The 13,148-nt window shown below is 34.7% G+C and overlaps 2 protein-coding genes across 3 annotated transcripts; one reads left to right on the top strand and one right to left on the bottom strand.

Moving 5' to 3' along the window:
- On the top strand, window positions 1-4,630 carry LOC8280667. Its single transcript, XM_015718633.2, has 4 exons — window positions 1-136; window positions 513-1,175; window positions 1,789-3,386; window positions 4,068-4,630. The coding sequence occupies exons 2-4, from the start codon at window positions 569-571 to the stop codon at window positions 4,125-4,127; spliced, it is 2,265 nt and encodes a 754-aa protein (XP_015574119.2). The 5' UTR covers window positions 1-136; window positions 513-568; the 3' UTR covers window positions 4,128-4,630.
- A 1,653-nt stretch (window positions 4,631-6,283) lies between these two features.
- On the bottom strand, window positions 6,284-10,288 carry LOC8280665 (ankyrin repeat-containing protein ITN1). 2 transcript variants are annotated; one of them, XM_048379363.1, is made up of 7 exons: window positions 9,710-10,288; window positions 9,475-9,624; window positions 8,713-8,877; window positions 8,459-8,614; window positions 7,792-7,962; window positions 7,301-7,638; window positions 6,284-6,995 (listed from the first exon to the last, which is right to left on the bottom strand). In XM_048379363.1, the coding sequence occupies exons 1-7, from the start codon at window positions 10,203-10,205 to the stop codon at window positions 6,423-6,425; spliced, it is 2,049 nt and encodes a 682-aa protein (XP_048235320.1). In that variant the 5' UTR covers window positions 10,206-10,288; the 3' UTR covers window positions 6,284-6,422. The 2 variants fall into 2 exon arrangements, with proteins under 2 accessions (XP_048235320.1, XP_025012917.2); XM_025157149.2 differs by having other exon boundaries at window positions 7,792-8,094; window positions 9,710-10,287.
- Window positions 10,289-13,148: the final 2,860 nt, after the last annotated feature.

Consider the following 13,148-nt stretch of genomic DNA (forward strand, 5'->3'; position numbering starts at 1 on the left):
TGCATTAGACAAGTTTGCGTCAATGTCTTTGAAACTTCTTCATTTCTCAGTACTTCAGAACTTGAAAGAGTTTCTCTTTGGCTTGTAATGAACCACCCACAAAACACATGACTGAGTCCACTCAGTACCAACTCGGGTGAGTTCATGATAATTATAAGCTTCTTAGTTTGTTATTTGGGTTCTTCTTCTTTTAAAGACAGAATTTTTACTTGTTTGGTTGCTGAGAAACTGAAGGAAAATGAAGTTTGTGAATGAAAGGAAAAGGACTTTTGGCTATTTGAGTATCTGGGTTATGCACCTAAGCAAGTTTATAGCTGCATTGGGTTTAGCTTTAGTGTAGTCTTGTTGCGTTTCTTCTAGGTTGTTGCTTTCTTTTGGCAATCCAACAAAACGCTTTTTTCCTTGTTTAAATTTTTGGGATTTACTATTCTTTTATTTAATGATAAGTTCAATGGAAAATGTTGAATTTTAACATATTATCCTCTTTTTATTTTTTTCTTTCATTTTAACAGGATACTCGTTAATATGCTTAGTCAATTGGATTACTGAAGAATTATTTTCTGGAAAGATGTGTAATGAGATACAATCATGGACTTTTATCGGGCTAGTGGGTGCATTTCTTGATCTTTCAATTGCCTTTCTGCTTCTCTGTGCATCAACTCTTGCTTATTTTGTCTCAAAATTTCTGGGTTTGTTTGGTTTATGTCTTCCATGCCCTTGTAATGGACTTTTTGGTGATCCTAATGGTGGTAAATGCTGGCAAAGAGTGATGGTAGATTGTCCGTCAGAGAATATATCCTCTGTGCAGTTCTCTGTTAGAAGCAAGATCCCTTTTGATAAAATATGGGACAAAAAGTTGAAACCTGAATCTGGTGTTAACCTGAAAAATCTAGAAGATAAATTTGCTAGATTAGATGATGAAGCATCATGTAGCTTGGTTCAGGAGAGGAGTGGTGTAATGTGTGCAAGTGGTGTGAACGAAGAGAAATTTGATATCAAGGGGAAGGGGGTTTGGAATCAGAAGGTGAGACAAGCTCTTAGGCGTCGGAGGAAAGGTGCGATGGTGAATGGAAGGTCTTCTTCTGTTGCTTCATCTGAGACTTTTCATTCGGATGCACAAACACTTCCTCAGTCTCCTGCCAGTGTTATTAAGATGGTGAATGGAAGTAAAGAAGGTACCATGATAGCAGATAATGTTCTGTTAGCATTATTCTCATAATTTATCTTTGCATTAAAATTTAAGCCACTTTAAGAAGATAAAAACTTTGTGGTTTTTGCAATGGAATTACAATCGTATTGAAGAGAGTAAAGAGGTTCTACAACATAAGATTGTGTTTTTAAATTGTGACAAATTGTTTCCATATCTAAACTTAACAAAAAATGATTACTATTATTTCTCTTTCATTGTCCATGAGAAGGTCCAAATGATAGAACTGAACCATCCAATGATAGTCCAATGCTTGCAGAAGTTCCAAACATAGAGGTGTATGGTTTACTGATTGAAACCTGTAAATTATGTTGACACATTGAAGTAGTGTATCTCAACTTCATAATTACCTAATTTTCCAATTTCAAATATAAGAGGAAGACTTGGTATCTTTTCTAGACTGTATATTATTACAAGATGGCATGTAAGTTTGAGTTATAATTCTTGAGTGTTTTACTTCATTTAATCCCAAGAAGAAAATGTTTTGAACATGTTCCAGAATGTATCTACATTCTTGCATATGCTCATGCTAAAGTGTATTTCAAATGCTGCTTCTAACGTACACCATTATGTGACTTTAGATGGCAGGGACTCTTTAATGGACTTGGGTTTGCTGGGAAGAGAGTCCCCTGGTTCTGTATCAAAGGAACCTACAAAAGATAAGAAACCAACAGAGAAGGATGGATTATATGCTGATGATTTGAAATTTAATGTAGAAGGGGAGCTTTCTGATGGCAATGATGAAAAGCATACAATTAGAGTCCTCGAACAAGCACTAGAGGAAGAGCAAGCAGCTCATTCTGCATTGTACCTTGAGCTTGATAAAGAGAGGAGTGCTGCTGCTACTGCTGCAGATGAGGCCATGGCAATGATACTACGTTTACAAGGGGAGAAGGCATCGATTGAAATGGAAGCTAGGCAGTACCAGAGGATGATAGAAGAAAAGTCTGCTTATGATTTTGAAGAGATGAACATTCTCAAAGAGATCCTACTAAGAAGGGAAAAGGAAAAACACTTCTTGGAGAAGGAAGTTGAAACTTACAGGCAAATGATTTTTGGGAGTGAGCAGTTGGATTCTGATGCACAAGATATAGGAACCTCACGTGGAAGAAGGGCCTCTTCATTACTATATTCAAGTGAGGATCCAGTGCTGATGCTGCAGAAGATTAGTGAATCTTTTTATGAGACAGAACATGTGGAAAATACAAACAAATTTTCTGAATGTGAAGTTACTTCTATTGTATCACAAGATCATTCTCTTGCCTTTGGGAAAGAGTTACCAATCCCAGAATTGGATGGAGCTGATTCTTCAAAACAAGGGTGTATTCCTAGGGAACCAAGTGTTAACAAATATCATTGTCTGTCAGGTGGCAATGGAGAAATCAATGAGAAGTTCGAAGAGATCAGATCATTATCATGGGAAAGAAGTTCATTTTCTCAGGAAACAGATATGCAGAGTTTAGAGATGCATACAGAAATTAACTTGCCTACCGCAGAAGGGTATACTTCGAGCGAGAGATTTAACACCAGTGTTGGGGAAATAAAGCAACAAGGTGATGTCATCAGTACAAGCCAAGGGTCACCAAATTCAATCCAGCCTTGCGATGTAACCAAGAATATTTTTCCATATGGATGTGATGATTCAAAGAAGTATGACAAAGATTCAAGCAATGGACTGTCCGACACGGGTCCATGTGTGCATGATGTTCATGTGATTGATGATAAATTAAATTTGTGTGATGAAGTCAGAGGAAATGGAAGGGAAACATTATCAGAAATTGTTTCCTTAGACTTCCCAAAATCATGCAATAGTCCAGTAATGAACAGAAGGCAAACTGAGCAGCACATCAGCAGAAGCTGCTCAGAAATAACTAGTGGATTGCCACCCAGAGGTTTCTTGCAAAGAAAACCCTTGGTTTCTGATCTCCGGAGAAATTCCATGTCTGCGGTTGACTATGAGAGGTTTAAAATTGACAACGAAGTTGGGTGGCTAAGAGAAAGGCTAAGGATCATACAAGAGGGTAGAGAAAAGCTCAATATCTCTTTGGAGCATCGGGAAAAAGAGAATGTTCAGTTGCTACTTTTGGAGAATATTGTGAGCCAGCTTCAAGAGATTCGTCAATTAACAGAACCTGGAAATGCTGTTCGCCAGGTCTCACTGCCTCCTCCATCCTGTAAGGTATGGTCTTTAATGATTTATTTAATACAGTTTAAATGATTGGCTGGTGTGTATTATACTGTGACATCTTCTTCATCTTTTCATTTATAAACAGAGTATGGTAGTTAACTTGTGCCTCTTGGTAATTGAATGGTGTTTTGTTTTGGCACATAATAAACTCAGTTCTAGACACCTGCAGTAAAGTGGTGACCTTGAAATGTTTCTGTTTAGTAGATTACAAAACCTATTTCTTTTTGAAGTCTAAGTGAAGTTCTAAAGCAATTTTTATTTAGGTCTACATGGAGTTCTACTCTGGACTAAATTCTGTAGGGGGGGCTATAATTGTGGGTTATTTTTTGCACCCAAATTTCTCACAACTGCTTTTTGGACATTTCTTCCTACAATTGGTGCTTGTTTAATGAATTTGCATTTATTTTTTGTGTTGATATATGCTTAATTATGTCTATTGTACATAAGAACAATATTTGAGTACCACTATGGTGTTTGTGAATTTCTGGTTTGACAATCCTTTTCCTGTTCTGGTGTGCACTACTAGTGCATGTTCGTTCATCCAGTCATAACAACAGAGCTGTTTCATTTTCATTTTTATGCTCTCTTGCTGCTGCTGCTGCTGATGCTTGTGGTGCAACTTACTCGTTTAGTCATTTTGTTCTGATAAAAAAAGAACTCCAATATTTTCAGATTATGTCAAAGAAAAGGCGCTGGCGAAGTGTTTCTTTAGAAGTTCATAGAAGCACTTAAGTAATGATCATGGAGTTAGTTTGGAACTTTATGGAGAAGGAAGCTGTGTTAAAATAAGGGAGTTGCTAGAGGAATTATAAGGCAGATCTACCAACTTCTCTGTGCTTCTTACATCTACAAGCAGAAAGCTAAACCAGTGATGTTGGATCTTGTTCAAAGCTGCTGGCAGGATTATACGCAAGCATTGGAGTAGGGCAAGTGCATTTTCTTGTAAAATTTGCAGCTTTATTAACTATGAGCCTTGTTGGTTCCACTTGAGAAGTCGTACCTATTTGGGAACTGTTCAAGGAAGTACCACCTGAGAAGAAAATTTCTGCCATGAAATGTTTCTTTTGAGAAGGTAAATTTCTGTTACAAACTGTTTCTTGGATTACATTTGAAATAAAGATGAATAAGTTGACATTCTTTTCTTTTGAATACTGGAGACTAGTTGAGTCTGGTATGGAAACGTTATTTCCTCAGATTATGTAAATTTGAGTTGTTATAGTAGTTCTGTTTTATAATCTTCGATTCTGATTTTGGATGGAGTAGGATACATTTCTATTTACATAGTTGTCAAGGACAAGAATGTGGTTGTTGATTGGCAGATAGTAGGTGCACATAAGTTGAGATATTCAGTTGTATCATCTAGATTATATATATATATATATATATATATATATATATATATATGAAGCTTTAGAAAACGTTTAACCATAAACTTGAAGTAATTAACAGGTGTCGTATAATTGGGTGGAGCAAAAATCGATTCCTTGTCTTTTCTTTTGGTAGGTTTCAGTATACACGCAGAAACAGAAACTAGTATATATTATTAAGAGGCTTGAAATAAATTCTTTTTTCATATCTTGGTTCTAACACAGAGTACTTCCTATTAATTTCTATTCAATCTTAAATAATATATATTACTATTCTCACTGTAAAAAGGTTCCTGAAGAGCAAGTATTTGAACTTGCTGCTTGCTTTTTCCTTTATTCTTTATCATGGCTCAAAAATGATTAGGTCAAAGAAAGGGTAAAAAAGAAAGGGCAAAGCCCAAAACAAAGACAAATCAGGTCATAGCATCTTTAAGATGCCCAAGGCCAAGAATATCAGCTAACAACCAACTAAAAATTCCTGAAGGAGGCTGATCATAAACGTTGATGCCTAAAGAATGAAAGGGGCTCGAGTGAGCAGTCCAGTCAGCACAGTAATTGGCTTCCCTATACAGATTAGAACATTGCACAATCCAATCTTGACCCAAAAGAGCTTGAATTTGGAGAGAAAAAGAGAATGACAGCTCCCCATTAAGCAAGAATTCCCAGAAATAGCAGCAAAAGCTTCAGAGGAGTCTGTCTCGACCTCAACTTGTCTATAGCCCAAATCCCAAGTCAATTTAAGACCATTAGCATGACCCTATCAAAGGCACATAACCTTTCAACCAATTTCATGCACAATAGCGGATGACACCTCCGGCAGAAGCTATCCTATTTCTCTATTCAGAGCACCATCCGAATTAATCTTAACAAAGGCTTCAGCAGGAGGACACCGGTAGACCATAATGTTGGGACGCCAAGGGCGAGACATACTCAAGGAACGGCATCTCTCCTCGCTGGCCAAAATCTCTGCACACCTATGCTTAACACAAACAATAGGATCATCAGGCATAACAGGATAATTATTAAAAATAAAATTTAATTATTCCGCCAAAACCAAATATGCCTACAATTAACACCAAAGTAAGCCTCCAATTATAATCAAAAGAAGTAAATGAAGTCTTAATAAACAAGACCAGATTGCTGCAGCAAAGGGACAATCTCTGAAAGAGTGGATTACAGTCTCTTCCCCATTATTGCAACGGGGAGAAGAGTTCGAGCCAATCACTCAACGCCTATGGCATAATGATGCTGTAGGAAGTCTGTCTTGAGCAACCAACCAAAGGAATGTCTGAAATCTTATTAGGGCCTTTCCTATCCCAAACAAGACTATTAAAATATCTCTTTATTATACTTCTATGTATTCTTTAGTTGATTCTTTCTTTTTTGTTGTGTTTCTTAGTCCTTCATTCGTGTTTGTTATAACAGTGTCTTCTTGGTAATGTGTGTTTGATGACAAAATTACCTTCATGAAAATTGCCCTGTTTCCGATTTGGTAAACAATTAATTGTATAATACTTTGAATAGTAAAAATACTTGCTCTTGGTATATGATGCATTTTGACAATACATTGCATAAAGTTAATTCCAAAACAACAAGTTCAGGAAGGATAAAACAAGTACATAAAGAACATTGCTAGCACCAGTACCCACTTTCAGGAACCTCAAAAGTTAAATACCAGAAGGTTAAAATAAAAGGGGAGCTGAAAAACAGCCAAAATGATCACTGTCAAGCCTGTGAATGTATAAATCGGGAGTGCCAAGGATTTCAATTTAGCACCAACCGTTAAAGAATGACTCGAACAGAATGAGACCAATATGGAAGCCATAGACGCAAAAAGTGATGCCAAGCCAACGAAAAGTTTCTTAGGTAAGTCTACGGCAAAATCATGTTCCTTGAAACCAGAGGTTCTAATTGCCAGAAAGTAGACCAGGGCAGTTAGAGAGAAACAAAGAGCGAGCAGAGATGAGATAGCGAAGACATTAAATGCGGAAAGCCCAACAAGGTTTGGTATACCCTTCCGTTCATCATAACCGCCAGGTACGGTTGCTGATGATGCAAATGCTACTGTTGCAATGAGTGCTGCAACGACTGAGCATGATTCAGAGGTCTTTACAAGCCATTGACTACCACTTTTGACGAGCTTTTTGTGTGTATTTGTGAAGATTTCGTCTGGATTTTTGCCCTTCTTGTTGTGGAGGGTAAAGAAATGTGGTGGCATGGAGTGCTTCACAAACTGCATATACAATTGTTGTTCCAAAGAAAAATTGCAGATTCAATTATTTACACGTATAAACTTAACAAATGGACAGTTGTTTCTTCGATGACTATAGGTCATAGGTGGGAGGCTTGCTGCATGCATATGCGCCCACCTTTCCCCTATCACTAGCTGAGTAGAAAGCACTTTCTATATCGTTTAGTCCTTTTTTCTTATTACTAGTAACAACTCTGCCATTCCCTTTTCCTAAATTATTTAAAATTCATAAATTGAAGTAACATTGTGGCCAATTATGATATGATACGTAGAGAGGGTCAAATTACCTGGTACCACTCAAATTCCCACCGCATTTGTGTTGCAGCCTCCGGAAAACTTTGTATCAGGTTCTCATTGAATGTCCCAGCAAGGTGCAATGCACTGTTCCCTTGGTAGTCAAGCTGGAGGAACATACTCTCCTTTAGATGTTTCTGCTCCAGCAAAAGCTTGTAAACTTTAGTTCGTTTGTTCTCAGCTGCTAGCAGTACCACATTCTTGTGGTCAGAGTCCAAGTCCAAAGAAGCCACAGGAAATGCTTCAAGAATTCTCTTAACCACTTCAGGAACTCCCATTCTTGCTGCAGTTAAAATGGGAGTTTCCTTCTTGGTATTTCTCTCTTCATCTTCTGTAGGATGTAAAGATTTATTGACAATAAAATGAAAACAAAACGTTTGCTAGTTGTAATGGAGCATATTGAAATATGATGGAATAATAAACAGAAACTTCAGTTTTTTTCTATTACACTTCATTGTACCCTAAAAGAAAATTATTTTCTTGCCTGAATCATTTTCCTGATATTCGTTATGTGCTGTATTAGGGAGATTAACTGGATCCCCTGCTTTTGCAATAGCAAGATTAACTGGATTCTCTGCATTTGTATTAGGAGGATTTATGTTCTCGAATGCCCAGTTGCTGCTCGAGAAGGAGCTTTTGTCAGAGACTGCATCTCCTGCATTAAGAAGATTCTCTGCATCAGGATGATACTTATACATCCAAGAACACGTAACCAGTCTGTCTAACAGGTAAATCGCCAATTTGTGTCTCTTCTTGGTTTCCTTGACGCTGTCTATCCTCCAGATGCCTACAAAATCCCATACGACAAGAAGAAAAAGACAAAAAAAGAAAACTTTTAACAACGACCAATAATTGTTAACTCTCTTGGTTACTTGGGAATGCAAAACAATTGAATGATAGTCGGAGAGTAGATATTGCCAGAGGACAGTCATCATAACAAAAGAATGATAACAGAAAACAAATTCTTACCTTCCAAGTATATTAGTATTACACGCCGCTGAAAGATAAATGGTAAACTAATTTCTTAACAAATAAAGGGCAGTAAGTAACTAAGTGGATCCATGTTATTCATTTATTGCCCAGAGTAGAGCGCCCGGACTACTTAGATTAGCCAAAAGAAACTAGGGAAGGTGAAGATAGTTAAGGCTAACCACGCAAGATTACACGTCCCATGTCTAGTAGTCCGAAGCTAGCTATCTTCAGCAACTTGTTCACTGTATCCAGAGTTGCAAAACAAACAAAATCTATCACAACACACATAAGAGAACGCATAGCTGCAGGGAAATCCTCGATAATGTGTCCACATCCTGAAAGAGCCAATGAATAGAATAACCATTAGTAGTTAACAATTGATAGATCATTAGGTCTTAATTTAATTATTTCCTAATGTGTTGGAATAAACTACCTTCCGCCTGGGGATTTTCTTCATCTCTTAATCTTATTCGGAAGTGACAGCATGTTCGGTAGTTTTCTGTGTGATTGTCACTGCTCCCAAGCACAGTACAAAGAACTGCGTGGTTGACTACATTCTCTCGTAGTTCCTTCCGAACAAGGTGATCTGTCCTTATACCTTAATTATAAAATTTTAACATGGGATAATTTGATTATGATTAATCAGTTAACACAGGTAAAGTGTATAGCTAATGAAAAGAAATGTATGATAAGAAATTAAAAATGACATGCATTAGTAATCATAGATAAACATATCTACATGAAGAGGAAGAGGGTTGAACTTCAATGTGAAAATTAATATAGCAATTCATTAGAATTTGATTAGGCAGAAAGGTTTTCTAGAAAATAGGTGACAAAAATAGCATTTATCTATTCCAAAACTAATATTCCCACCAATACATCCAATTGTATCTATTAATATCAAGTGGAGGTACCTAATAATTAAAGATTATATATCCATCACTGATTTGTTAGGATTAAAATAGGCAAGTCTCATTGAGAGATATCTTGAATATTTTACAATTAAACATTGAATGAGATTTAACAAATACTCTCTGATTATTTAATAGTAGTATGCAATGCCCCTATGGTCGGATGCAAAAGTGGTAATACACTGGAGTTAGATTGTCCAATAGCATAATGAATGTCTGTTAAAAGGTTTATATCTTGAACTATATATATATAAAAGAAAAAGAAAAGGAAGCATTCTTCTTACATCTGTAGATGAAACAATCAAGCAGCCCAAGAAGACTACAGCTTTCGAATGCATTAGGCTTACTGGCTAAAATATGTAGAGCAGAGAAACCACCCTTATTGACACAATTCACAAGATCTGGGTAAAGTCTTATGATCTGCAACGCCAAGCCTGTGAAAGTGATTCGAATTATATGATAACAAATTTTTTTCTTTTAAGAAAAGACAAACAACTAAAGAAGAAGAATCGCACTTACTGAAATGTTCTTGAAAAATAGCAGAATGAAGTATGGTATCACCGTTGATTCTTGTACACAAAGAATAGGCAATGGCATTTCCATGTGTTTCTTTGAAAAGAAAGTCAAGACAAGAAAAGGCTTCTTTCTTGCCATGAAGAGCTGCCAAGAAAAGAGGGGTCTCACCCTTGGAATTCTGCTTTTTCATGAGTTCGCCACTGGGATCTTTTGTTGCTATGCAATAGCAAATGGGCACATTCCCAAGTGCTGCTGCTAGATGTAGAGCCGTGTTGCCCTTGTCATTAGATAACTCCAGGACTCGGAATGCATTATTTTCTTCAATCATTCCCACTAGTTCCCGCACAACTCTTGTTTTGCCAAACCGTACAGCCATATGCAAGGCTGTCTCTTCTGATGCAGTTATCTTCTGCTGTTGAACAACAGGATTCTCATAGGCTACAGCAACTTCATTCCAGTTGCCTCTCATTACACTTTCGAACAAGTTACCTACCTCCATTTCTAAAGAGCTGATCTTCTTCTTTGCGAACAGTTAGGAAGTCTTTGGCAAGCTACTTGACTCGAGTGAGTTGACTTGTTTTCCTTGGATTTTGTATTGTAGATAGTGGAAGTTGAAAAGGAAATAATAATAATTTTTTATTTTACCTCTGAATTAGATGGAAAATGATAGTTGTAATGATGATAATTTTATTTATTTTTAATAGTGAGGAGGGTAGGTGAATAGAAAAGAAAAAAAAGGAAAATACAGCAGAAGCTAATGATTAATAGTGGGTCCTTCTTATTAGAGGTTCCATGAAATTTATAATGTTAAAAGAAAATAAGAGAAATTCATCGACTTGCTCGCAAGTTGGTTCCTTAGCAAGTTCATGCACACTTTTGCCTGTAGATAGGGAAGAGTTTGCATGTTTGGGATAGTACAAGAGCAAGCTAAAGGAATAAAAGATCCTTGATGAATTAAGTGTAGTAAGAGTGAGAGAGCGAGTGTTTAGGGAAACTTGTCTCATGAAAAACGGAGTGATTAAAATATTGAGGAAAAACTATTTGGGATTTTGAAAAATATTGAGTGTCATTATTTTTAAATTTATCTTTATTTATTATATTGCTGATAGAAAATTAACTAGAAAAGACTCATTTATTGTTCATGCTATTTTATTAGTGGAATTTAGAGTTTCTGCTGTAGACATAAACTAAATCAAATGGTGAACTGCGATATATTATTAGTGTGATTTTTATTAATTATTTTTTACTTCTACATTATTGCTTGTCTTTATAGACGAGTGCATTATTAGGATCTTATCCTATTATGCATAGGACTTACTTTTGTGAGTTGAGTGAATTATGAGTCGTGAGTGGATTACTTTTGTGAATTACTTTTGTGAATTATTGTTGTAAGTGGAGTACAAGTGGACATTAGGGATACAAAATGCAGTTTTACTATTTGGTTAAGAGATTTAAAGAACCACAATGATCGTGTATTATTGAAAAAGTAATATAGTTATTTGAAATATCGAAATAAATAAGAAGAGTAAATTGCAGAGAACCTTAAAACTCTCCCTCACTAATGTCAGAAATTTTAAATTCGAACTTTATTCACCTAGATATAGGCCCAGTGTCCGACCAGAGTAAATAAGTTTTTATCGAGCCTAATAAAATTATCTTAACTCAAACTCGGTCCTTTCTATTTATTTTATCAAATTTAATACCTTTTTGTTAAATCTTGTTTAGACATATAAAGTGAACAAAACAATTCTAACCTAAAAACTAATCCTAGAAGGAGATATTTTGGTACCTTAAACTAGTTCCAAAAGGAGGTACTAGTTAGACATTTGTTAGAGGCTCTCTAGATTAGGCACTTTAGCAATGAGCACCAACAAAGAAAATCATCTACATCCGGGGGCTTTCATGGGACCCATATCAAATGGAGTTATCTTAATATCTTCCTTTGTGGAAAGACCATCAAGAAACTGAAGCTAATAATCCTCTGGCTTAGGAAACAAACCACAAGGAAGCCGATTATTGGGTAGCAAATCAGGCACCACCGGATAAAAATTTAAAAATAATGTGCCATTTTAGTAAGCTTATCTTATTCCAATCCTCCATTTTATTCTCATCTTTTAGCCCTTGCACAGAAGTTTCGTTCCTGCAAGTGATGGTTGAGAGGTAGAAAAATTTGGTATCCTAATCGTCCGAATCAATCCATTCTTCCCTGGACTTCTGAAAAAAACAAAAAGAAAAACTCTTCTAATTTGAGAACTAGATTCAACTCTTTCCTTAATTGAACATCAAGGAAAGCCACTTAGTTCAAACAGATAAAAATTAAAAAAAATAGAGTTAAAAAGAATGAGAGAGTTAGAACTAGTTGTTATTCATGTATGTTGCACGGCCGTTATTATTATCTTAGTTATAAAAAAATTAAGTTTATATTGTGTTCTTAATTTTTTAATTTTTTTTATTAATCCAGTAATATAAAAATTATTTTAAAAATATATTAATTCTAATATTATGTAAATTAATATTATCAATATAATTAATATTACTATTTTTAGAATTAGAAATTATTATACAATTAAAAAATTAATTTATTAGTGAATATAATATTTAAAAATATTATTTTTTTATAATTAGAATAATTATTTATTTAGAAAACTAATTTATTAATTAATATAATATTAAAATATAATTAATATTCTATTTTTTAGAATAATCATTATCTAATTATAAAACTAATCATTATCTAATTAGAAAACTAATTTATTATTAATATATTATTTCTTAGGATTAGAGTAAATGTTTAATTAAAAATATAACTTATTAATCAATAAAAAAATTAAAAAAACTATAAAAGTTACATATAAATTTAAATTTTATATGTCAAAATAAGTATACAGTAAAATCTCAAAATTAATATATATATTGGACTTGAGTTCCACTAAAATTAAAATAATTAGAATTAACCATATAATTACTCCGATAAATTTTTATTTTTTATTTTTTTTAATGACGTAAAATCTCTAAAACCCCATTAATCGTATAGAGATTTCATTGATTAAAATGTCAAACTTTGATTAGTTCATTTTCTTTTGGTGAAAAGGAGTTTTGGGCCAGAAAATTCAGAGACCTTGGAACATAATGAAAATAAACATCAGCAAAAAGACTACAAAAACGAAAAATGTCCGAGAAGACGGGAACTGTTGCTGCCGTTGAGAAATGATAAGGTGTGTGCATTATAAATGTTATGTAATGATTAATTATATAATTATTTTTTTGATGAATCATGTTATCCATTTATTTTTATTTTATAAATATATAATATTCATAGAGCCCACATAAAAAATAATATAAAAATATTAAATGAGCTTTAGCTCAAGAAGAAAAAAAAAGTCTAACCTATAAAATTAAAATTGTTTCCTTAATATCGTTCGATGATCATAACATTTTCTTT

Source organism: Ricinus communis, chromosome 9 (genome assembly GCF_019578655.1).
Source record: "Ricinus communis isolate WT05 ecotype wild-type chromosome 9, ASM1957865v1, whole genome shotgun sequence".
NCBI classification, from domain to species: Eukaryota; Viridiplantae; Streptophyta; class Magnoliopsida; order Malpighiales; family Euphorbiaceae; genus Ricinus; species Ricinus communis.

What these genes read in the sequence shown, in the direction of transcription:
- LOC8280667 (XM_015718633.2), top strand. Translation starts at nt 569, where the DNA reads ATGTGTAATGAGATACAATCATGGACTTTTATCGGGCTAGTGGGTGCA. An exon ending in GGTGAATGGAAGTAAAGAAG is followed by an intron (nt 1,176 to 1,788) that starts GTACCATGATAG and finishes ATGTGACTTTAG; the next exon opens with ATGGCAGGGACTCTTTAATG. An exon ending in TGCCTCCTCCATCCTGTAAG is followed by an intron (nt 3,387 to 4,067) that starts GTATGGTCTTTA and finishes CAATATTTTCAG; the next exon opens with ATTATGTCAAAGAAAAGGCG.
- LOC8280665 (XM_025157149.2), bottom strand. Translation starts at nt 10,205, where the DNA reads ATGGAGGTAGGTAACTTGTTCGAAAGTGTAATGAGAGGCAACTGGAAT. An exon ending in TATTTTTCAAGAACATTTCA is followed by an intron (nt 9,625 to 9,709) that starts GTAAGTGCGATT and finishes TCACTTTCACAG; the next exon opens with GCTTGGCGTTGCAGATCATA. An exon ending in TGATTGTTTCATCTACAGAT is followed by an intron (nt 8,878 to 9,474) that starts GTAAGAAGAATG and finishes TTTATAATTAAG; the next exon opens with GTATAAGGACAGATCACCTT.